This window comes from Panthera pardus, unplaced genomic scaffold (assembly GCF_024362965.1).
Source record: "Panthera pardus isolate Hobbes unplaced genomic scaffold, ASM2436296v1 HiC_scaffold_8, whole genome shotgun sequence".
Lineage (NCBI taxonomy): Eukaryota > Metazoa > Chordata > Mammalia > Carnivora > Felidae > Panthera > Panthera pardus.
Genome location: NW_026527013.1, coordinates 73416620 through 73444366, shown reverse-complemented (window position 1 = coordinate 73444366; position 27747 = coordinate 73416620). Strand labels below are relative to the sequence as shown.

The 27747-nt window shown below is 39.8% G+C and overlaps 1 protein-coding gene across 4 annotated transcripts in view; it reads left to right on the top strand.

Moving 5' to 3' along the window:
• SUGCT (succinyl-CoA:glutarate-CoA transferase) overlaps positions 1 to 27747 on the top strand; it is a 747749-nt gene that overhangs the window by 311020 nt on the left and 408982 nt on the right. For all 4 annotated transcript variants that reach the window (XM_019451100.2, XM_053897878.1, XM_053897879.1 and 1 more), the window contains exons 10-11: positions 9278 to 9349; positions 17139 to 17236. In XM_019451100.2, the coding sequence (XP_019306645.1) occupies positions 9278 to 9349; positions 17139 to 17236 (170 nt within the window). The remainder of the gene's footprint in view (positions 1 to 9277; positions 9350 to 17138; positions 17237 to 27747) is intronic.

Below are 27747 nucleotides of genomic sequence, written 5' to 3'. Positions count from 1 at the left end.
TGCAGAAACAAAAGTATAGTTTGGTTTCATGAAAATCAGGGTACTATCAGACATGGAGCAGTTGCTTAGTCCTTATCAGTTTCTTTTGTGTAGTCTAGTCTTTTGTCTCACTTGTAGTCTGTCTGAGGCTTTCTTACTTACTTATGTAAGCCTAATATGGCCATTTCAGCCCCATCTCCACGTGACCTTTTGAATTCTCAAGTTGATGTAATTGATTCCTGTCCAGTGAATCTATTAGCTGGCTTGGGAATGGTATCCACACTATTCTAGTCAACCAGGGGTGAGGAATGATCAGTCACATGAAGAATGAAGTTGCTTCTTCAAGGGGTGAGGGTTGGGATGGAATGGAAATTAAACATATTTAATGCAATTGGGATGAAGAATTGTAGTGTTTGAAGAGACAGGGAATGGTAAGTTATTTCCAGCACATTCTGTTATTATGTATAAAAATTCGTATGCAGAATAAGTTTCCACCTTCATTTGTAGAACATGATATCCAGAGGAACTAAAATATAAATTATCCAAAATAGATAAATAAACTCTAAAATAAAACAGAATCTCCTGCTACCTTTGAGTTTTTAACTAAAATGACCTGTTAATGTTGACAGGGATGCACGGAAGTACCAAATATTATCTGTTAAGTGCTTATGTAGAAGACCAGAAAGGGATTATTGCTTTTTTCACCTTCTGACCTACTAGAAGGACTACTGAAAATTCTTTTCAGGTTGTTTGTAAGAATGCTGTGCTGTTAAGTTACTTTGGAAGGGACAACTTCTTAGTTGGTCTAAAAGAACCTTGTATAACACTCTCATGACTCAGTCATGCCGTATGTGCCCATGTGAGTCCAACTCTTTTGGGTCACCAGTGATTGAAACAGGAATGCACAGAATAGTATTCAGAATGCATCTTGTTTTTTCTTGTGTATTTCATGAAATGTAAATGGTTGAGGTACATTTTGAGATCTCTGATCTCTAGTGATTCAGCATGGCTTCTTCTGCTGAACAAGTCTGAGTTCATTTCCCCCTGCTTCTTGTAGCCATATGTGGAAGGGTCTACTGACCTTTCCACCGACAGATTCAGACTTGACTCAGCATCTAGATGCAAGAGGACTTGAGACAAGAAGTAATTAATCCATGTTCAATTCTGATAATTTTGCCTTCTGATTATTAGTTTTCAAGGGAGAAAATTTATGGAGCATTTAGTCTTCAAAGATACTGGCTTCTAATATAGTTCTTTCTCACTGTATAGTGGCAATATTATCATCCTGGTGTCTACCTTAATCTCCCATGCACTTTAGATGGCCTACGTCAGGCTTTTAGGTCCTGATAATCCAGTGAAGGAGTAGGTCCTTTGAGGGACCAGTCCAGACCCTGGAATATGGCAATCTCATCAAATTCCTAACAGCTACTTATAGCCTACTGCTTTTTCCATCACTTTCCTTAGAAATGTCTACAGATATTTAAGACAGAGCTTTCCCCTGTGCTTTTTCTGACTCTTGAGTTAACTTGTTTTAGATACTTGGTTATCCCATGAAGGCTACATTTTACCTGTTCCTGTGAGTTAGCAGGTCCTTCTTAAAGTGCTTATTCTCCACCATGTTAAGCCACGTAGCTTCTCGTGATCTTTAGACCAAGCCCACAGATATTTTGAGAATCTGTATACTTTGATTCCAAGCCTCTGTACAGGAACTCATTTTATATTGGGTGGAAAATAAATTTTAATTCCAGTTCATGTCCAATGACTTGGTAATAGCTATGTGGAATGTTTCTTGGGAAGAATACTAAGGATGATCCTATATGCTTCAAGACAGAGTGGATACTGGATTAGGGTGATAATGGTGGAATTGGTGGTTGGAGGTAGTGGCAGTATGCATGGATCCTTGCCCCATGACAATATGCCAAGGAGATTTCTCCTCACCATCCTACAAGGTAGCGACTTGCAAACATCACGATGGGTTAAGAAACCCTTGGCTATGAGTATTAGGGAGATAAGGGAAGAGATCTTTCAGACAACTAAATGGTCTTTGGAAAGGGACATTGTGAAGGGGCTAAATTTTGACCATGGAAAGAAGGAGGAGTACTTAATTAGGGGGACTAAGTCCCTCATTGTTCCAACTACAGGACATATCTGGAACTCCTTTTGGAATTATATTCTCCATCTCCCCTAAAACTTAATCTTCACCTTTAAATTTAGGCAGTCATCTCTAAGGAAGGACGTTTGCTGTGGGAATTGATTCTTAGTGTGTTTGCCATGCTCAGTAAGCACCCTCTTCGAGTCCTTGACATTTTCTCATCTCTTCTACTTCTTGCTTCCCAGTTTTGCTGCCATGCCTTTTGTATAGTGAGTAATGGTTCATGAGTTGCCTAGTTTGCTGTTATTTAATGTTAATACATTGGCTTTCATTTAACAAAATGTATTGAAGCCTGCCATGCCAGACATAATCCCAGATATTAGGTATAACTACCATGGGCTCTAAGTTCTTATATGCCAGCCAGACTCCCGTGCTTATAGGAACTGTCATTGATTCATATATCTTTGTTCAAAGTCTTGGGCTTCTGCTTTTGTCTCTATTCTCTGAGCTTCTCGTCTAGTTAACTTCCTGTTTCCTGTCCCTCTAACTTTTGCTTTGTTTTCACAAGTCTTTGAGCCTCCTTCCCATAACCGGGACCCTATAGGCTCTATCTGTACATCTCAGTGGCCAACTGCCTTCAAGAATTATTCTGTCAGAATTTCTCACCCTATTCTCTACCTATACTCCCATACTTTATCTTGCCAACTGCTTTCCTGAACCATGCTTATTTAAACTTTCCATACTCTGCGGTGAAATTCTGCTGTCAACTGGACCTGTACCCCACTGCCTTGCTTCAGGTGTAGTGGGCAGGTCTCATGTCAGGGCCTCCCTCCTCCTAATCCTAATCGCTTATGTTTTGTCATTGATGAATCTTGAGACATGATGGAATTAAAATATGTTTGGAAAACCTTATTGGCAATCCACTCTATAATCCACATTAGAATATTCTCATTGTAATTATAATTAATATCCTTTTATAGCTTGATTTTTGGCTTGAAAGTGAACTATGGTGGCATCTTGAATAAAGTTCTGGTCTATGAATGAATGCCTTAAACTAGTCTGAAATAAATGTAGGCTCATTTTCAGAAATGGTATTTTCATGGATGGAACATAACTCGTTGGGACTGTGATTGTTGTAACATGTTTGAGATAAAGAGAAGTTTGAAAATGCTTAACACCTTGAAGTGCTCCTGAAAAATCAATATGGACTTATCCAGGAATTTTTGGTTGTTGCTTTTGCTTACCTATTTCAAATAATCTGGCTTATTATTCTTTATAATGAAATCAATTCAGGATCATCATCAAAACCAGTTTTGATGGTTACTTCCCAAGGAAAGGAACCCCATGTGCCATTTTACATTGTGTCCAGGATGCACGATGACTCCATTTTTGACAGGAGGCTTTCATGACAAAGGACTTCTTTTATTAAAAAAAAATCCATTGACAGTGTGGGAAGAATATTAAAAAAATTTTGACATTTCCCATTTTCTTCTTTGCACTTGCATTGTATCAGAAACTGAGTGATTGAAGATCATACATATGTTCAATTTGAAATGAGACTTAATTGATTTGAAGAACCTCCAGTATATTTTTGAACATTCAAATTTCCTGTGGAATCAGCAAATCCTGGCCTTGGTCTGGGGTGGAAGGAAATCAGCATGTAATACCTCTGTAAAGGCTATTCTAAATTTCAAGGCAAAGATTTGTATTTAGAAATCGGTCTTCAAAATGGCTTTTTTTTTTCATGATGAAAAATGTACAGACGAAGGCAAATTGGTAGTAGGCGAGATTAGGGACTCTTGGGTTCGTTTACCACTTGTTGCATGGTTTCATCCCATAGATGACACTGTTCTTGAGCTCTAAGTGGTTTGTGCCTCACTGCCATCTGGCTCAGCCAGCTTCAGCACCATAAGGTGAACTGAACTGTTTGTGGTAGGAAATAGTGCTCTATATTTGTCATGATGTACTAGCACAGACCCAAAGTCGGTAACTGCTTGACATTCCAGAAAACATTCTCATGGCAGTGAGTTGAACTTCATGGAATGTCTTTTTCCAGTGGATGATGAAGTCATTTAGCAATAGTTACCTTTTGTGGAAGAAAATCTTGTTAAAAATTAGGTAGCCCTGGGAGACCCAAGAGTTTGAGGGCTTGTTTTTGAAGTAGACACAGCACCACTTGTATGTACTTTATTTAGACGAGAGGAAATACTGATGCATCAATATGGTAGCTTAAGAGAGTGACACAGGAAGTTTCAGTTTTATTTTTTTTTCCTTTTTCCATTTGACCATGAAATATATTGAGTTGGTGCAGAACTTCGAAGGGTCCTTCTGTGATTTTATCTGTAGCCAGATCAATAATTAAGAGATCATCAATCCGGGTTAGCTGGCCTGGAAGCAGGGAAAGCAGAGCATTTCGGAAGCAGTAGACACTTCCAGATTTACCTTCTTATATCTCTGACTTCATGTCTGCTCAGTATTCTCTATTCCTATATCTTCTATCGCCACCCCTGGGTCTCTCAGGTGTGGTCCTATTTCACCTGTGACACTGTTCTAACCAGAGCAATGAAACTCTGATTCCCCATGCCTTCTTGTCTTTACATTTCTCCCAATTTGCTCGTAAGTGGTACAGTTTCTTTGGCACGTCCAATCACTTGACCCATCAATATTTTCTCAGTCTGAGAAACACCTCTTCACCCAGGAGAGGAGGTTCATTGTGAACTGGAATGTGAAGAAAACTGTGCAGGTTCTGTGTGGTCTCCCCAATGGTGAAACTTACCCTAGAGAAAGCACAACCCATGGTAATAAGCTTAATAAAATCTGGTCTTCTAAGAGGAATGGCTTGGTTTTGGCTTTGTCCTTTTTCTGTTTGTTTGTTTTGTTTTTGTTTTTTTGTTTCTCTTTTTTTGTAATTTTATGTATGTATGCATGTATGTATGTATTTTTTAATTTATATCCAAGTTAGTTGGCATATAGTGCAAAAATGATTTCAGGAGTCCAGTGATTCATTCCCTATGTATAACACCCAGTGCTCATCCCAACAAGTGTCTGCCTTAATGCCCCTTACCCATTTAGCCCATCCCCCCCCACAACCCCTCCAGCAACCCTCTGTTTGTTCTCTGTATTTAAGAGTCTCTTATGTTTTGTTTCTCTCTCTGTTTTTATAGTATTTTTGCTTCCCTTCCCTTGTGTTCAGATCTTTTGTATATTAAATTCTACATAGGAGTGAAACCATATGATATTTGTCTTTCTGTGACTGACTAATTTTGCTTAGCATAATACCCTCTAGTTCCATCCACGTAGCTGCAAATGGCAAGATTTCGTTCTTTCTGATTACCGTGTAATACTCCATTGTGTATATATATATCTTCTTTATCCATTCACTTGTTGATGGACATTTGGGCTCTTCAGTACTTTGACTCTTGTCGATAGTGCTGCTGTAAATACTGGAGTTTGGCCTTGTCCTTTTAAAACTATAGACCCCTGCTGCCCTCTCCCCCATCATTTCATGCAGAAGCAATGGTTTCTTGCCTCCTGAGGCCTAAATTCCTTATGAGAGAAACACCCTAGCCATGAGTGTTTTTAGCCCAATTCGATGCTTTTGATATGAGTTCTCCCTGGTGTGGAAAGCCTGCTGGCAGTTTGTGCGTATGGCTTGTTATCACTTACTTTGCTCAGTCTGGAGAGTGAGGCAACCAAGGGAATAAAGAGAGAGAGAGGAGTCTGTTGCAGAGTAGATGAGGGCCCAAGAGTCAGGATATAAGGGTTTAGAATACATAAGGAAGTTCCTTTTAGGTAGGATGCAATTATTTAATAATAATGACATTTATTGAATCCCTACCTTTTATTTATTTTTGAGAGAGAGTTACACGTGGATTATGCATGTGTGGGTTGCCATTGTTCAAGGGTCAGTCCCTGTGAGGCCTTCCTTTCCTGTTGATGACTCTTGTGTTGGGGTCTGTAATGGACAGCTATTCTTGTAATTGACACTTGTCAATTACAAGTGATACAGCTTTTCCTTTTAATCTCCTGACTCCACTTTAGTGACGTTTCCCTCTATTAATTTTCATACTCCTAATACCATCATATTGGGGTTAGGATTTCAACATGCGACTCTGAGACATAATTATTTACTCTTCAGCCAATACTTTGTTTTTAAGTTTTTACTTAAAATATATTTATTAAATAAACACTGTAGGAACAGTAACAGGGAACAAATAAGCATTTAAAGAACTCAATCTTACCTTTATCCTTATAAATCTATTTGATGATCTTTAATTGTGTTTAGTGGCTCAGCCACTATGCAGTCTTCATTTTCCTGTGATCATTAACTGGTTATCTCTGCTTAAAGTTTTGAAAGTTTTATATTGATAAAGACATATTTCATGGCATAGCTAAGGCTTAAGGAAGAAACACTTCTTAATTAATTAAAAGGGAATGAGGATCTCCAAAAATGTAAACTTGCTGAGTTTTTTGTCACTAATCTAAAATTTTAAAATTTATTTATTTATTTACTTTGAGAGAGAGAGACAGAAAAGAGAGAGGCTGAGCAGGGGAGGGGCAGAGAGAGAGAGAATCCCAAGCAGGCTCTGCACTCTCAGTGTGGAGCCTGATGTGGGGCTCAAACTCACGAACTGTGAGATCATGATCTGAGTCAAAATCAAGAGTCGGATACTTAACCAACTGAGCTACCCAGGCACCCCTAAAATTTTGAAAATCTTTTTTCACATTATACTTGGTAGCATACATTGTTACTTCATATTACTTATTTGCTTCCCAACTCAGTTTTTCTCCGGAAAACAAACAAAAAAACAAGCCGACAATCTGTGTACCTTCATAGTTATCAATGGTTTATTGGGGCATCTCTGTTCAAAATCCTTTGCTCCTCACTCATACCTCCATTGCAAATTCCCTTTCTATAGTTTGAGAAACACCAATGCATTGTTTATAACACAAACTTTGCTTTTGCCCTGTGAACAGGGAAGATAAACTTTTAAAATAGTTCATGTGAAATCTTTTTAGTAGCATTCATTACCAAATCAAGCAAAATGTAAATAGAATAAGCCCCATTAATAATGTTTTGCCTGAGATTCATTTTAGCCATGAGTCTATTATATGGAAGCAGTTATCTGAGAGATTTATTACATTTTACGACCATTTATTAATTGCCTAACATTCTTCAGATATCATGTTAGGTCTAGTAGGAAGAATAAAAAGAAAACATACCATCTTCCAGCTTCAGTTTCCCAGCATCAGACAATGGGACTTTCAATGATGCTGGAAATGCTCTTTATCTACGCTGATATGACAGGCATGGCTTTTGAATGTTTGACATTGTGGCTAGTGGGTCTGTGGAACTGAACTTTTACTTACATTTTTCTGAATAACATCTCTACTGAGATATAATTGATATATCATAATTCACTCATGTAAAGTGTACATTACAACAATCTTGGAACATTTTCATCACCCCATCAGGAAACCCAGAACTCATTAGTGGTAGTGGTCACACCCCCAAATTCTCCCCATCTTCTCAGCCCTGGGTGGTTGCCAATCTTTCTGTCTCTATGGATTTCCCTATTTTGGACGTATCATATAAATGCTATCAAAATATGTGGACTTTTGTGACTGGCTAATTTAATTTTAGTTTATTTAAATTTAATAGCCACATGCGGCTAATGGCTATTATAGGAAGCAAGTGAAGTGAAAGACCACATACAGATCCTGAAGGCTAAGAAGAAGATAATTCTGAGAAAGGGGAATGCGGAATACAGGTCAGAGAGATTGGAGATGAACCCAGATGGAGCCTAGTGATAAGACAGGTTCCTGGAGGAAGGGATGGTTAACAGTACCAAATAATACAGAGGGGTCAAGAAAGAATAGTTCAGTGTAAAGATCGGATAAAAATCCTGATGACAAAGGGCATTGGCATGTGGCGTTGGTGAAGAAGTGTAGGCAGGTGGAATTTTATATCATTCAGAGATGGAGGGAAGGAAGAAAATTTCAAGGTAGCCTGAGAAGGATAACAGGATTGATAGAAATTTTGTTTTGTTGCTGTTAATATTTTTAGTGTAGACATGAGCCTATATCTAGGCAGAAAGAAAAGGATCTAGTCGGAATGAAGAGATTAAGGATGATTGAGCAAGGTTCTGAAGGATATGAGTGAGGGTGGGACGAGGGTTTTTAGTATAGGAGCAAGCCCTGGCAAGGAAGATTGAAGTCATCTTTCTCAGAGGTAGGAGTAAGTAAAGAAAGAGTAGGTGAAAATACAGAGTAATGTTTACATAGAAAAGAAGGAAACTAAAGGAACTCATTTAAGAAAGTGGGAATGAGGCCTTCTGTGGGTAAAATTTGGTTCCTCCAACCATCACTGTGATCAAATGTGGAGAAGGGAGTTCTCCAGATGCTCTGGGAGGTGAGTGTATCAATTTCTTATATTCTTGTTGCTGCTCAAATGAATGTGTCTCCTAGAAGCAACAAACATTTTCAAGTACATAAAAGCCACATGAGATTCAGAGATCCACATGTGTCAATTTTCACTTAATGAAAAGTAAATTGTCCAAACGTTTACATATGAGATCTTCAAAGATAAAATGTATCAGTGTATGCATCCTCCCTTCCACCCTCCCTTCCTCTCTCCTCCCTCCCTGTTTCCTTCCTCCCTCCCTTCCTTCCTTCCTTCCTTCCTTCCTTCCTCCCTCCCTCCCTCCCTCCCTCCCTCCCATTCATTTATTTTTCTTTCAGTTTGTAGAAAACATTGTATCCTCTTGCTCTTTTCCCTCCAAGGAAAAATGGAAACAAACAAAATATAAAACTTTGGAAAAGCCCAACATTAATCCATACTATAATGAATACAGAATTTCATGTTATGCATTATAATAAAACTGTTTTAGTTTAATTTAGTATTTTCTTTATTTTTCCAAGCCGTGTTACAACAGTTAATGGAAGAGCCAGGAAGTGCTTTGAAAATCCCAAATTAAGAAAAACAAAACAAAACAAAAGAAACCAACTATGCAAATATAAGAACAAAATCTACTAATTAATATTTATTTAATTAGTAATGTACTTTAGAACATGCTTTCGATATAGAAGTTTTAGAAATTAAAGCTAACTTTTATGGTATTTTCAATATATAAAGTTATATATTCATGTATCTATGTATTTGTATGTATGTATGTGTGTACTTATGTATTTATTGATTTCTTTTAGGCTTTTAAAACCAAGGATGGATATCTTGTAGTTGGAGCAGGAAATAACCAACAGTTTGCTACTGTGTGCAAGGTAATCTTGAATCACTGGGGTGGGCGGATGACCCGTGCAACAACTCGTTTTGTATACAGCCAGGAAAGTTCAGTTTTGCCTAGAACAATGTTGTTAAGTCTACAGCCAACTCCAGACCCCTTGCCTTCACACCTAACAATGTGCCATTTTGATACGTACAAGTGCTCGGGACATGGTCTGAATTAGCATTCTGACTATATGTTTTTTTCAGGTTATCTGGCTGTATTTTGAAATGAATCATAGTACATAGGAACCTAAATTATCCTCAAACAGGACCTGACTACCAGTCCAATGAAAAAAAAAGGAAAGAAAAAAATGCACTAATTTTTTTTTTAAATGTTTATTTATTTTTGAGAGAAAGAGACACAGAATGTGAGGGGGAGGGTCAGAGAGAGAGAGAGAGAGAGAGAGAGAGAGAGAGAGAGAGACGGAATCTGAAGCAGGCTCCAGGCTCTGAGCTGTCAGCACAGAGCCCCATGTGGGGCTTGAATCCATAAACCAAACCATGAGATCATGACCTGAACCGATGTCAGATGCTTAACTGACTGAGCCACCCAGGTGCCCCCCAAAAAATGCATTTTAAAGGGAATTTTATTGCCAGGATATTTTTCTTTTCTCTTTCCCTTCTTTTTTCTTTTTTTTTTTTGTAATAACATGAGATCTAATTAGGCCCAAATACAGTATAATACCAAATTTATTGTATTAACCACTAGAAAACTAAAAACAACTTTTCACATTAGCTTTTAATTTTGCAGAATACCTTTCTGCAAAATTCATGTTTTAAGGTGTTAGCAATTAAGGTTGTATTAAAGATGTTGCTACTCATTGGGTTTAAAAAAAGGCCTTGGAATAGTTTGAGATAATTTTATATTGAAGATTTTACATTTTTGGCATCGCTTAGACACTTTTTTTATTTGATGTCTTTACTACTTACCTAGATTTTAGGGTTTTTTAGATTTGCTTTTATTTAAGTCTTTAGGTTCCCGTTCACTTTTTCCAGTTCTAGTCCCAGAAGTATGATCTAGCTTTAAAAATATGTATTTAAGTTTTTGTTTTAATTTTTCTTTCCTGTAGGGGAAAGGCCTCACCTGTTGAGGACGTTTTAATTTTTTTGCACTCCTCATACGTACCACTGTGAACTTCCGGCGTTATTAAAGATGCCCAAATATTCCTTAGAGGAGCCTTCTTTATTGCAGTTAGCCTGCTAGAACCTTCTGTATTGCAGTTAACCTGTTATGCACAAAAATTCTTTATTGTGGTGCCTCTTTTGCAGGAGAGGGTAGGGAGCGCAGCTCAAAACCACAGCAAAGGGGTGGGAAGTACCAGGGAGAAGGTGACAAATGGAGCTGGTTCCTATGGCAGGGAGGGCTGGAACATCTGAGGTGGGGAAGAGGGAGCTTTCATAACGGTGACTCTGAGTAAGTGTAGAGAAAATCAATTCAAACATTTGATCCAGGATCAAAGAATCTTTATTATGAACGGTCAACGTTAAAAATATGAAACATACGGAAGCCGTTGCCTGTGAAGTCATTTGCGTACTCTAGCCACAGAGATGTAAAAGCCAGTTCATTGCTATAAATGAGTACAGATTTTCTTCCTGGGCCATATGTTTTGGAGTTTTCTCTCTCCAGAAAGGGGGGCGGGGTGGGGGGGGGGGTAGAAATTACTGGTTGACATATTCTTCACTGTTGAAAATAACTGTACTGAGCTCTTTTTATTTTTGATTCATTACTGCTGATCAGTTTGAAACTTTTGAACTTCCTCATAAATATCCATAAGAACATTTTTTTTGGAAAAGATTTTTATTTCAAAGCAGAATATTTGCCATAAGTCTGAGTACTAAAATATGACTTACTGTGATGGTGTGTTAGGATACGTTTGTTTAAAAGGAGACCATCAGAGGGCCTTTGAGAGTGGTACACTTGACCTTGTTTTTCCATATGTGAGTTAGGAATGATAATCCCTGTTATGAGCCCGTAAGACAATGTCTATCAAATTCTTTGAAACACTCAGAAGAAAATTTTTATGTGTCCAGGATTTTAATGCTATTTACATCACTTACTAGGCATCTTGAGCGAACATTGCAATCTGATTGATTTTTTTTAACCTTCATAATTATATCCTTACATGTAAACTTGCCCTATAAAACCTTTTAACCTGAAAAAAATGCTCTGTTCCCTTATGCCATGTATAGTGGGTTTCTTATAAGTATTTTTGGTTCAGATTTATCTGTTGCTAAGGGGCTTGTGATTCAAATTGACCTTACGGAAGATGAAGTTCCCAGGTTTTCACATGATGCCCATCAATTGTTCTTTTGCCAATTAAGGCCTGTCATAAGAGATAGGGTGGCTCGGGTGCCTGGGTAGCTCAGTTGGTTGAATGTCAGACTTCAGCTCAAGTCATGATCTTGCAGTCAGTGAATTTGAGCCCCCCACATTAGGCTCTGTGCTGACAGCTCAGAGCCTAGAGTCTGCTATGGCTTCTGTGTCTCCCTCTCTCTCTGCCCCTTCCTCACTCATGCTCTGTCTCTCTCTCTCACTCTCTCTCTCAAAAAATAAACAAACATCCAAAAAAAAAAAAAAAAAAGATAGGGAGGCTCTACCTCCTAGGGAGAAATACAGCAGTATTGTCTGTGATGAATGAGTAGAATTTACTTGGGCCTAATCTCTTTCCAAAATTGAAATAGATCTACTGGTTGACTAATACTTCTGGGGCAGGGGGTCCTATTAAGGAGCAATTATTGTCAAGAATTAGGGTGAGAACAAGAGCAATTGGGTTCAAGGCTTGGGGTTCAGAAAATCTTCCTGCATATAAACCAAACCTTGGCTTAGAACAAATCCCATTTTATGTCTCTTAACGTGATACAGAAGAGTAGGCAACATGAGCATATGTAAGCTATTTTAAGCTGATTGATGCCAACACTAATGGGTATTCCTATTTGAAGTACATTGACATCCTTTCAAAAGTCATTTAGACTGAAAGTTTCTTTTATTGGAGGCAATATGCATTGGTTCTCAACTCTAGCATGCATAGGAAATCTCCTTGAGCTTCATACCCAAAGATTTTGACTTAGTGTGTCTGAGGTGGGGTATGGGAAACTTCAATTTCAGTAAGCGTTGTAGCTGATTTTGGAGCAGGTGGTTTGAGGACGTTATAGCATAGTTCTAAGGCATACTGTGAGTCTTGGAGATAGTCAGGTGACCTCTGGCAAGATGCTTAATCTTTGTTAAGCATCTGTGTTCTCATGACAAAATGAATATTATAATACATGACTATGCTAATATATAACTTTTGGGATTTTGCAAGAGTTAGATTGGATAAGTAAAATAGTCTGTCTAGTCCTGACTCACAGTATGCACTTAATAAATGGTCTCAATAAAAATTACATTTGTGGGGGGGCATCTGGGTGACTCAGTCAGTTAAGCAACCAACTATTGGTTTCAGCTCAGGTCATGATCTCTGTGAGATTGAGCCTCCTGTAGGGCTCTGTGTGGACAGCACGAAGCCTGCTTGGGATTCTCTCTCTCTCTGTCCCTCCCCCCCCCCCACTTGCTGTCTCTCTCTCTCTCTCTCTCTCTCTCTCTCTTTCTCTCTCTCTCTCTCTGTCTCTCAAAATAAATAAATCTTAAAAAATTGGGTTTGGAGAATCTGGTTCTGGTTAAGATAAAGTAAGCACACTTCTCCCTATCTCTTCCATTGAATGCAGCGATAAAACCTGGATAGAATGCAGGGAGCATCTATGAGAGGGTGTAAGAGGGCTCTGAGAAGTAAGTAGTAGGAGGAGAATTGGGGAAGAACACCAGAATTTAAAGTATCTCTAAGGCAGCAGTAAGTTTCTCTGCAATGACTTCCTTATACAGTGGAGCCTGAAACATGGAAGTAGGCACTAGGAAACAGAGCTGAGCCCTACGAGATGCCCTTTGTTCTTAGAGTGAGGACCACAAAAGAGAGCTCTAATAGCAGAGAGAGTGTGGAAATCCTCCGTCTTTTCTCCCTCTCCATTTTCTCATGCGCCACCCCACAAACAACCCCTGTAATGGTATCAGCAGATAAACAGGAACTAAAACTCTGAGGAAGGAGAACTTTCCTCTTTATCTCTGAGCAGTGATCCCCCAGAAAGAGGGGTGAATTCCTGTTGCCTTTTTCTCTCCCCCCACTGCTTGGCCTCCACCCTGCAAGTCTGCTGGGGAGTAGGCTACCTAAGGGGGTAGTTCTACCAGGGAGCTGGAAAGAGACTGCAGAGAGGCAGGAGCTGTGGAAAGCAATCCTTGAAGTTGTTGGTGAACCCCTCACTCACCTCTGAGCTGCACATACACTGATCTGGTGCTAACCAGCACCCCAGAGGAGTTGAGGACTGAGTTAAGGAACAGATGACTGCCCAGGTGGCAGCATAACCATTAAGTAGGGCACATGTGGGACAGATTCGAATAGCACTGCAAGCGCTCAGAACTCCACTACCTCTAGAACCAAAGCACACCAAAGGTGGGTTGTGGGACTCACAGCCTGGACCTCACCAGGTCAACTGCTTGCTAAACACAATAACAACAAGATTTTTCTGTAGGATTTAAACAAGACCCAGAGACTCATAATATAATATTTAAAACGTCCAGGATACAATCCAAAATTACTCAGCATATGCAGAGCCAGAGCTTGCATGAGAAAAGACAGTCAATAAATGCCAATGCCAAGATGACACAGATGTTGGAATTAATTTACAAAGGCTTTAAAACAGCTATTATAAAAATGCTCCGATAGGCATCACAGACTTTGTGGAAATAAATGGAAAAATAGAAATGTCCCGCAAAGAAATAGAAGATATGAAGAAGAACCAACTAGAAATTCTAGGATGGAAAAATACAGCCACAAAATAAAAAAAAAAAGCATCTCCTCACTGGGTGAGCCCAATAACACAATGGGGATGACAGAGGAAACTAGTCATGGAACTTGAAGATAGATAAGTAGAAATCATTCAGTCTGAACCACAGAGAAAGAAAAAAAGGGAGTCTCCTCCCCAAAAGTCTATGCTGAAAAAATATTTGAAGATGTAATTGCTGAAAACTTCCCAAATTTGGCAAAAGACAAAAACCTACAGATTTAATAATTTCAGCGAACCCCAAATAGGATTAACCCCAATAAATCCATGCACAAACACACCCAAGACTACCCGCTGAAAAGGAAAGACCAAGGCAGATGTTTTGAAAGCACCCAAAGAAAAATGATATATTACCTGTGGGGGGACACGGACTCAATTGACTGCAGATTTTTCATAAGAACCTGGGAGCCCAGAGAGAAGTGGCACAGAGGTGTCCACCCTGAACTCTATATCCAGTAGAAATATTCTCAGAAAATGAAGGTTAATTAAAGACATTCTCCCTCCCTGTCTCCCCGCCTTCCTCTTTCCCATTCTTCTCTTTTGAACAAACCCATACTTCATTATTTCTTTTGGGGGAAAATGCACCTCGTTGGAATGCTTCCCATGGATTTAGTGCTCAAGATGTCAGGCACTTTCACTGACATGGCTTCATTCCGTCCCAGGCAACACTGCTTCGAGCACGTAAGGAATGGTTGTGATCACAGCACCCGGAACGAAGCGGTCTCTCTAGGAACATTTTGAATGGCAGCGTGGCTGAACACAGAACGATAATTATTGTGACCCACTGTTTCGTATCAACTTTCAAATAGAAAAGAGGTCTAATATGTCAAGTTTAGAGAAGGACAGATGAGGATATCCTGGTTCCCATTGAGTAAAATCACTGAGTGGTTTTTTTTTGTTTTTGTTTTTGTTTTTTTTTTAACATTTATTCAGTTTTTGAGAGACAGAGAGAGACAGAGCATGAGGGGGGAGGGACAAAGACAGAGGGAGACACAGAATCCGAAGCAGGCTCCAGGCTCTGAGCTGTCAGTACAGAGTCCAATGTGGGGCTCTAACCCACAAACTTTGAGACCGTGACTTGAGCCAAAGTCAGATGCTCAACTGACTGAGCCACCCAGGCGCCCCACTGAGTGTTTTTTATTTTATTTTTTTAATGTAGCTTATACTATTTCTGGGTGAGGCTAGATTTACAGATTTAACCTGTGATTTGGTGAAGGCACTTGCTTTTTCTTGAAATGACTTATTCATTCTTGGGGAGGGAAGGGGTTTCCATTCCTGGACAAGGCTGGAGGCCATTCTGGGATCAGGTGTGGTGACAGGGAGGGTTTGAAAAAGGACGCTCTATGTGGTGTCGCTTTTTAAACTCTGGGAGAGTAACGCTGTCTTTATTATTCCTAAAGGAAATGAATAAGTGAACCATGCAAAAGAGAAATGACACCGTGGAGATGCTCTCTTTACTCCAGGGAACCTTCTTCACTTCTCTGTCCTTTGTGAGATGATTAATGGATTGATTTTATTTAAACTGTGGGAAACAAATGAAACCATTAAATGTTTATATTTAAAGCAAATACATTACCAGAGGTAGTGAAGCTTTCTGTGGGCCACATGGCCTGCCCGGAACCCATAAATGCTCCTTCTGACTTTCCAACACAACTGCCAAACACTGCCTCCACACATTCTTTATAAAACTTCTTTTCCATTCCAAATCCACTTGGTACTTTCATTACGGTCTTGTTAAAATTGCAAGATGTCCGAAGGGACTTGCAAGATAGATTTCCCTTTATTGAGGAGGAGCAAAAGAGGAAGTGTATAAAAGCATTTCTATTTGTTATTCCTTCAGGGAGACATATTAAAGAAAAATAGTGACACTTCTATAGGAAGAATATCTTTTAATTTGACATTATTTTAATGGTGAGCATTTGGGGCAAATGTATATGCTTTTCCTCTATTTTAGCACCTTGTACAACATCCTGGATTGGACTTCTGGGACAGATAATATTATTTTATTTACATGTGGAACAAATAAGTGAATGTACCTACAAGATATATGTTGATCGTGGGCTTTGTGAAAGTGCAGACAAGTACTTATGATATTGGTTCTCAGAATTAGGTCCGTTTTATCCAGTTTTGTATCTCTCTACTTACTCTCTCCAGACAAGCTTATGATGGGGATCTGATAACTCTTTCTATGCTCCTGTTTGTAGGTACCTACACAAATGTAGCAAAAACTTCTCATAAATGACAAACTCAGTCACAACATTACCCATATTAAAAAAATTTTTTGTACCGTTTATTCATTTTTGAGAGACAGAGAGACAGAGAGTGAGTGGGGGAGGGGCAGAGAGAGAGGGAGACACAGAATCCATAGCAGGATCCAGGCTCTGAGCTGTCAGCACAGTCCGACATGGGGTTTGAACTCACTGACCGTGAGAATATAACCTGAGCCAAGTCAGACGCTCAACTGACTGAGCCACCCAGGCCCCTCAACATTACCCATCTTGATTGCACGATCCTTCCCTCTATATTCCTTTGCTGTTCTATATGCTTTTGTCTGGAAGCATAAAGGTCAGCAAAGGATGGTGTTGGGAAGGGTGTGGTAGTTGCTGAACACTTGCACTCACAGGCAGGTACCCCCCAAAATCGTGAATTATACATTAAGATTATTTTTCCTGGGGGCGCCTGGGTGGCTCAGTTGCTTAAGCATCAGACTCTTGATTTCCTCTCAGGTCATGATCTCAGGGTTCATGAGTTCAAACCCTGAGTCAGGCTCCGTGCTGGCAGCACAGACACTGCTTGGGATTCTCTCTCTCCTTCTCTTTCTCTCTCTGTCCCTCCACCCCCCCCCCCCCCCCCGCCTTGCTCTTTCAAAAGTAAGTAAATAAATAAATGTTAAAAAACATTATTTTTCCCTTTTAGATCTTGAATTTGCCTGAACTGATTGATGACTCCAAGTATAAAACTAACCACCTTCGGGTACAGAATAGAAAAGAGCTTATCAAAATACTATCTGCACGGTAAGCTTGGATTTACTGTGTGTACACTTAAGAATTAATGTCATTAGCATTTACCTGGGTTTTTTTTTTGTTTGTTTGTTTTTTGGTGTTCTTTTTTGCCTTATTTAAATTAACTTGTATTTCTTTAACATTTCACAAAGCTGGTTAGTGGAAAGATATTTCAAAGCCATGTTTTTTCTTTATTTGAAAACATTTTACATGTCTTATTAAGTACTGAGTCATAACAATGATATAAATAAGAAAGTCAAATGACTTGAATTAGGTTGCTCTTCTGTAGCATGTGAGTGTTTGGGATTAGTCTATTATGAATTCTAATAACAACAATACTACTAGTAATAATGATTTAACATTTTTTTTTTACCTTTTACTATTTAAACAGTCTACATATCTGACCCCTTTTAACCCTTACAATCATTCTGTGAGGTAAATTCTATTCCTATTTTACAGATAAGGAAACTGAGGCAAAGAACAGTGAAGTCAAAAGTTTGTTGGCTTTTCTGTTCTCCTGTGCAGTTTATCATGATGACGTTTGGAAAATGCCAGATTGAGTTATGGGTCACAAAGGATTAATGCTAGTCAATTAGAGCATTTGATTTCCAAATTATAACATTCATGTCAGGTTTTGCTTTCATTAAAACCCGTATCAGTCTTTCAGGTATCCCTCAGAAAAGGGTACCAATCCTGCATATTTCCTACCGGTTTCGCTTTTGTTTATGTCTAAACTCCATCTACAGAATAGGCATCAGGGTTCTTGTGGGTCTAAATGCCCACAGAAGCGGTTCTTCAATACGGAACATTTGCTGTCATCATGCCCATGAATTAAGTACTTTTGTTCAAATATCATATCTTGTCTTTTGAAAGGGCCCTTATTTTTCTGTGTAGTATGTACCAAAGTTCTTAGACAATAAGATTCTGCTACTGTAATTTTTATTTCTGTCCCCTTGGTATTTGCGGATCTCTGTGTGAATCAGCAACAATTCATTACCTATTTTCCCTTTCCTGGATCGCAGACACTTCGCAATGCCTGTTTCGCCTTGTGCCCCATGCCGGTCGATCAGCGGGGGGCTCTGTGTGGGACTGATGTGCAGAGAATGCAGGAGCCAGAATCGGGCTCCCCTATCCCTGTCGTTCGTTAAGTATCAGTCTGATTCTACCACAGAGCCTGAGAGCCCTCAGTCATTAACCTTTCTTCACATGAGAATTGGCCATTTATTTCTGCTCTTTGCCTCTCATTTAATTCATTGATAGGACTTTTTCCTTTCACACCACGGTTACCCACTTTCAATAATAGGCATTTGTGAGAACCTTATCAAAAGCTCTTTGAGAGTCTCAATAGATCGTATCCATGCTGTGAGAAGTGGACCCAAGAAAAATACAAAACTGAGGCAGATAAAAGTGTCATCTTCGTACTCAGCTGCTGGCCCCTTTTATAACATCAAGGGCCACAAAGTTACATTACTGGTTTCCCATGTCTTAAGATTTTTCTTCCTTGCTCAATTCTGTGACAGAATTCTGCTGTAGAAAGACTTTTAGTAGCATCTGTAATAGATTAATTTCTATTTTCTCTCTTCATTGTGAATTACATAATTTGTCGCCTTCTTCTTTCTACTCTTACGCACGCAGAAGTGGAAGTTTCCTCATTGTGGAAACCCATAAGGTTCTTATGTCTTTATTCAGGGCTTAACAAGGAGCTAAGGAATCCAATCACAAGGAAGAGACTGGGGGGTTGTCTTCAGAGAGGAAATTCGATAGGGGAGGTCACATTATCACAGGTCCTGCTGTTAAAGCACAGACCACAGAGAGCCTGCACTGTTTGGAGGCTCTGTTGTGTGAGTGTGTTGATGTTTTTTGGTGCTCTCTTGTGGTAAGCAGTCTTCAGTCTCTGCCAGCTCAAGTCTCTTCTGCGTGATGGATCAAACAGTGATGAGCGGGGAAGATTAGGATATGATTCATTCCCATTTATGACCTTGTCGTTTGTTTTTCTGAACAAATGTCACTGGATTCACCGGTACTGTTCAGTGCCTGGCTTTCAGGGGGTCTCTGTGAAAGTTTAAAAGTGTATCATTTTCATTAGCTGATTCTATGTTCTCTATGAAAATTTAAAAATGTTTAGTGGCTCTCTATTATAGGATGAAAGCTGGTCTTTTTAGTCTGACATCATGGTCTTCCACAGTCTGACATGGTTTTTTCTTTCCACCTTTTCTCAACATAAAGGCCCTGCTGTGGCCACACTCCCATTCGGTGGGGTCTTTTGTTCTCTGTCTGGAACGCTTCCCAGACTCACTACGATTCTGAAACATAGTCGTGCTTCCAAGGTCAGTTCCACAGCTTCATGAAACCATCCTCAAATGTCCCTCTTTGGGGTCCCAGTCAGATGACAACACTTGCAGAAAAGCAGGTGTCCTTCCGTGCTTCGTATCCAGCCTACCAGTTATCAAACACAAACAGAATCGGCATTAACTTGTTGGGAATGGTTCTGTCAGAGGTGTGCTTGACACGCTGTTCTTTTCATTCCACAGCAGAACCTGTGAATCACAGACACGCTAGCTCCCAACCACAGAAAGGAGGCAGGGAGAAGGGAAGGGGAGAAAGCAGCACTGAGTAGATGCCTTTAATTATCAGGAAAGCATTATTATTCCCACTTTACAGATGAATATTCTGAAGTGTAGGGAGGTTAGTCTCAAGGTTAGAAACATAGTGAATAGTTAGTTTAGAATTCAAAAGGCTGTATCTTTTCCATATGTCATATTGCCTCCCCTAAAGTGGTGCACGGAACGTTACCCTGTCTTTGCTTATTTACTCAATAAATATTTATTGATCACTAGGGATAGAGAATAAACGAAACAAAGAACATTGGTGAAAAATATTGCAGGGAAGGAAAATGAGGAATGCCAAAAGTTGGTTGTGAGGCTATTTCATTTAAGCTGGTCACAGAGAGCTTCTCTGCTTAAGGGACATTTGAGCAGAGTCCTGAAGGAGGTGAGGGAAGGGACCTGCAGAGAACTGGAAGAAGCTCTTTAGGCAGCAGGTGCATGGGTGGGAGTTTAGGGAGTACCAGAGAGGACAGTGAGCCCAAACTCAATGATCAAAAGGAAGAGTTGGGGGGAGGTGGGTCCAGAGAGAGAGAGAGAGAGAGAGAGAGAGAGAATGGAGGGATGTGGGTCCAGGGTGGGTCCAGGGAGACAGTAGAGAGAGTGGGGGGAGGTGGCCAGCAAATCATGTTTAAAAGTTATGATAGACTTTATAACAAAGTAGTTTCTTAAACTCGTGAAATGAAGGGATTATTTTCATCATATAGTCAGTTTGCTTCTCAGCCACTACTATTTTCTATCCAACCTGAAGACACATTTTTTTCCAGTTTGATTGAGACATGCCTGACATATAACCGTGTATTAGTTTAAGGCATACACCATCATGATGTGATATATGCATGTATTGCAAAATGAGCATCCCAGTAAGTTTCGTTGACACCCATCACCTCACAGTTACAGATTTCTTTTTCTTGTGTTGGGTTTTAAAATCTCTCCTAGCAACCTTCACATATACAGTATTGTTAACTACAGTCCTCTTTGTGTTCTCCTATGGAATTCATAGACTCTTTTGAAAGCCTACCAGGAAAGCCAGTCGCTTACCTCACTTTTCTGTTATTCCTGCTAAAAATCGTGTGATGCTTCTCTCTGAGCAGCCAGGCTCATTCAGGAAGGCAGCTGCATGTTTTTGTCATCCGCTGAGTTTTCCGCAGACAGCACACAGTGTGTCTCAGGTGTTCTCAGGTGTTACTATTTCCCACCCCCCCACCCCCGCCCCCCACCAGGCCGGCCCTGAACAAGTTTTGCTTTTTTTAAATTTCAGGATGGGAGACTTTTCCCTTGGGCTTGCCGTTTTATCCAGGGTGTTGCAGAACGTCTGTTTACCCAGCTGCTAAGACTGAAAACGGTGCAAGGAGAAAGCATGTTAAAAGTCCCCAGCTAAAACAGAAGAGACATAATAGAGACTAATCCAGGGCCCGTTAAAACAAACCCCTTTTCTGCAGCTCCCAGGAGCAATAACTCCTAAGTCAGGGCCCCTGACACACTGAATCAGCACTTTTGCCACCGTGAGGACCTCAAGGGAGAGAGTGAACATCATAACCTGCATTGAAACCAAGAGGAGAAGGTTAAAGATGTTGTGTTAGTAGTTGGGGAAAATAAGAGGAAGACATGAAATGAGGAGGAAGGAGAAGAGAAATGATGGAGAAAATAGAAATATAATTTGCTTTATTTCTCTCCCTTCCTTTCTTCACTGTTACTGGCCACTGACTGTGTGCCCTTGTCCTGCAGCTACAGAGATGAAACAAAAGATCTGGGCTTGTGAGGAGTTCATGATCTAGTTAGGAAAATAAGCAGGTAAAGCAGTGGCTTAAGTAGTGTTTGCTCAGGACAACTGGTAAACACACTCACAGGGTGCCCGCAGCCCAGAGAAGGGTAACTCCCTCAACGTGGGCAAGTCCAGGAAGGCTTCCTGGAGGTGGTGCCACCTGAGATGAGTCTTTTTTTTTTTTTTTTTAAATGTTTGTATATTTTTGAAGGAGAGAGAGACAGAGCATGAGCAGGGGAGGGGCAGAGAGAGAGAGAGAGAGAGAGAGAGAGAGACACACAGAACACAAGGCAGGCTCCAGGCTCTGAGCTCTCTGCACAGAGCCCAACACAGGGCTTGAACTCGCAACCTGTGAGATCATGACCTGAGCTGAAGTTGGATGCTTAACTGACTGAGCCACCCAGGCGCACCCCCCGCCCCACCCCAGATGAGTCTTGGACAAATAGAATGAGGTGAAGAGAAGAGAAAAGAGAACTCAAAGGAAGAACTATCTGATCAAGTGGAATTTCACAGGGAGAAAAAAAAATAAGTCATAGGAGAAGAAAAATAAGGTAACTTGGAAAGAAACTGATGACAACTTTTAAATTGATTTTTGAAAAATGCTGCACATGTTAAGCAAGTGTCTGTCAATATAGTCCTAGTGAAGGTGTTACTAAAAAGTTGGTTACACTAAGATGATATAAATAAAAATTAACAATGTAAGATAAACTTACCTTTTTTACGATGCTGTGACAATTCCTTTAGTGAAATAGTAATTGGTTTTGGTTTTGAATGATCTGATTTTTCTTAAGTTTCTGATATGTGATTGAATATTTACTTACTTTCAGAGTTTACTGTATTAAAAAACAGTGAAATTTTTTTTATTAAAAAAATGTTTTTTAATGTTTATCTTTGAGAGACTTTGAGAGAGATGGAGAGACAGAGCGTGAGTGGGGGAGGGACAGAGAGAGAGGGAGACACAGAATCCAAAGCAGGCAGGCTCCAGGCTCTGAGCTGTCAGCACAGAGCCCGACATGGGGCTGGAACTCATGAACCGTGAGATCATGACCTGAGTTGAAGTTGGACGCCTAATCTACTGAGCCACCCTGGCACCCCAAAAAACAATGAAATTAAGTGCTGGAGTTCAGGGCCTTCTAAGCGGAAGTGCTAAATAAATATTGGTGAACTGAATCAAAGGTTTATTAAAGAGCTTCATCTAATCTGATCACTTCCAAAATTTGGTATCAAATTATTTTATTTTATTTTTAAATTTAAATTTAATTTTATCATTGTATTAATTTTTTTATTTTAGAGAGAGATAGGGCACAGGAGAGTGGCAGAAGGAGAGAGAGAAAATCCCAAGCAGGCTTCACACTCAGTACAGAGCCCAATATGGGGCTTGATCCCATGATGCTCAAATTATTTTTTTAATTTTTTAAAAATTTGTTTAATGTTTATTTTTGAGAGAGAGAGAGAGAGAGAGAGCAGAGAAGGGGCAGAGAGACCCAGAGACAGAATCTGAAGCAGGCTCCAGGCTCTGAGCTGTCAGCACAGAGCCCGACGCAGGGCTCGAACCCACGAACTGTGAGATCATGACCTGAGCTGAAGTCGGATGCTTAACCGACTGAACCACCCAGGCGCTCCCCAAATTATTTTTAATTGGCTTGTTTAGAATATTGGAGAGTTGGACCTAGAGTGTTTTTTGGCTGTTGGTAGGGGGTTGTATTTTCAAAGGTGCCTGAATATAATGTTAATTTATAAAAACTGACATCTTGGTCTCAATCTGGCAAATTTGGTCCTTCTGCTTCCCTGCCTAGGTCTTTCAGGGAGTCTCCACAGCTTTGAGGACAAAGATTGAACTATTTGCCTTAATACATGTAATTGCCTCCTACCTAGTCACCCAAGAACCACCTGCAACTCCTTATAACGTGGCCTGGTGTTTTAATCCTCTGTGTCTTCCCATATGCTGTTTGCTTTTCACTAAAATGATGAAGCTTCTTGGCTTCACTGGGTGCTTCCATTCCTTCCAAATGAGCACGAGCCCCAGGAGCCTTTCCTGCCTCACTTGTCTGTTGTAAACAGCCCCTCTGATGCCACGACATCAAAGCATCCATCGCACCCAACTATCATCAGTTGTCCTCCTTGACAAGACAGTAAAGTTCTTAAATAAGTTTCACATTTCTTAATTTCTTATTTTTTTAAGTTTATTTATTTATTTTTAGAGAGGGGGGGAGCAGGAGTGGGGGGAGGGGCAGAGAGAGAGGGAGAGAGAGAATCACAAACAGTCTCCACACTGTCAGTGCAGAGTCGGACCTGGGGCTTGATCTCACGAACTGTGAGCTCATGACCTGAGCCTAAATCAAGAGTCGGACACTTGATTGAGTCACCCAAGTGCCCCTCTTATTTTTTTAAAACAATTAAATGTTTTTGAGAGAAGTTTTAGGAGGAAGGTACAGAAAGTTTCCATATATCCCCCTCCCCCACTATCAACACTCCCCACTAGAGTGGTACATTTGGTGCAATTGATGAACCTACATGGACACATCATAAGAGATAATATATCTCTTTTGATTTTTATTTCTAATGCCTGTTGGGTTTCTGGAACTCAATAAACAATCTTTCAGTTAGTCAACGTATTACCCAAGGAGCAATACCATCCAAGTTTGGAAGAAGTGGCCAAAAGGAAAAGAGGACAAATTCCCAGTGTTGTTAAGATAAAAAGAGAACAATGGAATATTACTCAGCCATCACAAGGAATGGAATCTTGCCATTTGCAGTGATGTGGATGGAACTAGAGTGTATTATGCTGAGCGAAATAAGTCAGTTCAAGAAAGAAAAATACCATATGATTTCACTCATATGTGGAATTTAAGAAACAAAACAGATGAACATAGGGAAAAGGAAGGAAAAATAAAATAAGATAAAAACAGAGAAGGGAGGCAAACCGTAAAGAGACTCTTGTTTTTTTAAGTTTATTTATTTATTGAGAGAGAGACAGAAGGAGAGAGAGGGAGAGAAGCCTGATGATCTCACACTATGAGATCCTGACCTGAACTGAAACCAAAAGTCATTTAACCGACTGAGCCATCCAGGTTCCAAAAGAGACTCTTATGTACAGAGAACAAACTGAGGATTGCTGGAGGGGAGTTGGGTGGGGGATGGGCTAAATGGGCGACGGGCATTAAGGAGGGCACTTGTGATGAGCAATGGGTGTTATATGTAAATGATGAATCACTAAATTCTACTCCTGAAACCAATATTACGAGTATGTTAACTAGCTTGAATTTAAATAAAATCTTGGAAGGCAAAGGAAAAAAAAAAAAAAGAACAATGGTAGCCAGAGATGAAAACTTTCTAAACTAACCTAAGAGGACTGTATTATGATCACTGAATGTCAAAAGGCCTGAATTTGAGGCCAGAGTCTTCCACTAACTCTGTGGCCTTGAACTAGCCCCGATTCTTGGAGCCTCAGGTCCTCATATATATATATACAATGTGCATAACGATACCTACACCATAGTGAGAATTACGAACCAGAGCAGGCCTGAGAGCAGCTAGCCCAACACAGCACACAGCAATGTTCGGTCTGTTTTAGGAGAATCTCAATCCCCTAGAATCACAAATCACAGTTCCCCAGTTTTGTTTTTTTTACCATCAAATTTCTCCTGTATAATTTTTTTTTACTCATGAACCCCCTATCTTTAAGAAATTTTTCTCTCCCAAGCTGTAAATATTTCATGAATTCCATAATTTTTATTTAATCAAGGTCTATTCAACTGCCAATCAAACCCTGCTTAGGATGATACAACGAGTATCATTGATTATTGTACTGATTTGATCCCAGTGAAAGGAAAGCAGGATATTGTAGTAGGCCTGTATATCCTTTTTGCAGCTAAATGATTTCTGTTCAACTCTCTTGAAAAGTTAAAAATAGCTCACAAGTCTTGGAATAAAGACTTTATTCTTAATGAAGACTGTTAATAGTGCTTAGTTTTTTAAACCAAAATGGACCTTAACAGCCCATAGTCTATTCCCTTTCAAGAGACACTTGTTTCTTGGTGGGGGCAATGAATTTGGAACTTGTGAACACTCCATTTAAGTTATTCCTTGCATTGGTGGCTATACCCTCATAAAGAACGACACATTTTGCGTTCCTTAGCTGCTATGCTGTGTTAATAGTCTCTATGAAAAGCTTCAGCCGGGGCCTTTGAACTTGGAAAAAAATATGTCCATGAGTTCTCCTGTGTCATTTTATGGTTAAGTTTTTTCAAAGTTTTAATGGGCATTTTTGGCCTTCCTGAAAGCTATTGACTTTAATTATCTGCTAAATAACATCTATAATTTCCTTAATTTTTATTCTTAGTAGAAAATGAAGCTACAGTTGACCCTTGAACAAAACAGGTTTGAACTGTGCAGGTTCATATACATGCAGAATTTTTTCGATATATACAAATGGGACTATAAACGTACTTTCTCTTTCTTATGATTTTTCCCAGTAACATTTTTTCTCTAGCTTACTTTATTGTAAGAATACAGCATATAATATATATAACATACAACATATGTGTTAATGGACTATTCTGTTATTGGTAAGGCTTGTGGTCAACAGGAGGCTCTTGGTTAAATTTTAGGGAAGTCAAACGTTATACACGGATTTTCAACTGTGTGTGGGGTTGACGCCCCTAATCTCTGTTCTGTTTAAGGGCCAACTCTTCTTTATATTTAATTTCTTAATGGCGAGCTATCGTTCACTCCTTCCCTTTATCCCTGTCTTAAACCCCATTTTAGTTCATCCTCTTGTCTTCCTTTTCTGGTTCCATCTTCCTGTCCTCATCCAGTTATTGAGAATTTGATCTCTTTTTAAAATTAAATTCTAAATGGATATTATGTATCACCTTCCTAATAATTGGATTTCATTTATTTGCATGAAGCCTTCATTTGAATAAGTAGTTTGCTCAGAGAACAGAGAGAATTTTATCAGTGTCCACCTATATGATAGAATTCAGAAGGGCTGGAAGGAACCTCTGTTGCATGGAATATAACCCTTCCTTACACTGCTGATTTCAGAGGTCTGCAATTATAGATTTTTTTTTTGCCCCAAAAGTTTGTCTATTCTTTTTTTTTTTTAAGTTTTTTTGTTATTATTTATTTTTGAGAAAGAGAGAGTGTGAGGAGGGGAGGGATAGAGACAGAGGGAGAATCTCAAGCAGGCTCTGTGCTGTCAGCGCAGAGCCCAACCCGAGGCTCGAACTCACGAGACTGTGCAATCATGAGCTGAGCTAAAATCAAGAGTCAGACGCTTAACCGACTGAGCCATCCAGGTACCCTAAGTTTGTCCATTCTTAAGCTTCAGACAGCACAGAGAGAGTTAAAGCTTGAACTCTTATTCCTTAGCGTAAGTTTTCTCAGACTTTCCCCTCAGACTAGATTTTCATGTGGAGAAAGTAGAGAAATCATCAAAGCCCAGGCTGCCTCAGCGAGGCCGAGAGCAGAGTGAAAGGCTGAGAGCACTCAGGAGCCCCAGAGATCAAGTTCCCCCCAATGATGCTTCTGCCAGGGCTGGGAGGCTAGGGAAGTCTCTTTTAACTCTGATTCATTCCTCTACTCTCTAAACCTGGCAACCATCGACTCTCCCATGTCTACATGTTTTTAATATATAGAGAGAAACTTATTGTTCGCTCCCCCTGAAACTCTTTGGTTGGTCTAAAGTTCTCTTTCCCATGTGATCACATTTTAAAATCTTCCTGCCAGCCTTCCCACCCCCCCCCCCACCCCTGACTTCTATTAGTATCTTATGAGGCTGCAATTCATGTGATTTATATATATCCTCAACCTACATGTTTAGTTTATTGCAGCCTCCCCCCCCAAACCTCTTATAATGCCTTGAATGATACTGTAGGTTAATCTGGCATTTGCTGCAGAGGGCTGATTGGGATAAATGGATCTGATGTTTTGGTGAGGGTCACATTGGTTTTCTTTTGCATTCCATGGCAGCTCTGCCATTATCAGCTAATAGATGGTTCCTTGTAAAATGTCTCTATTTTATGTGGTACGTTTTCTGAATGTTGGCTATTTGGAGATAGCTTTAAGTGGCTGTGTGTTGTTACTATAAAATCAGCCTGGAGGGAAAAAGAATGAAAGAAACACAGCCCTGGAATGTATCCTTTTGGCTTACG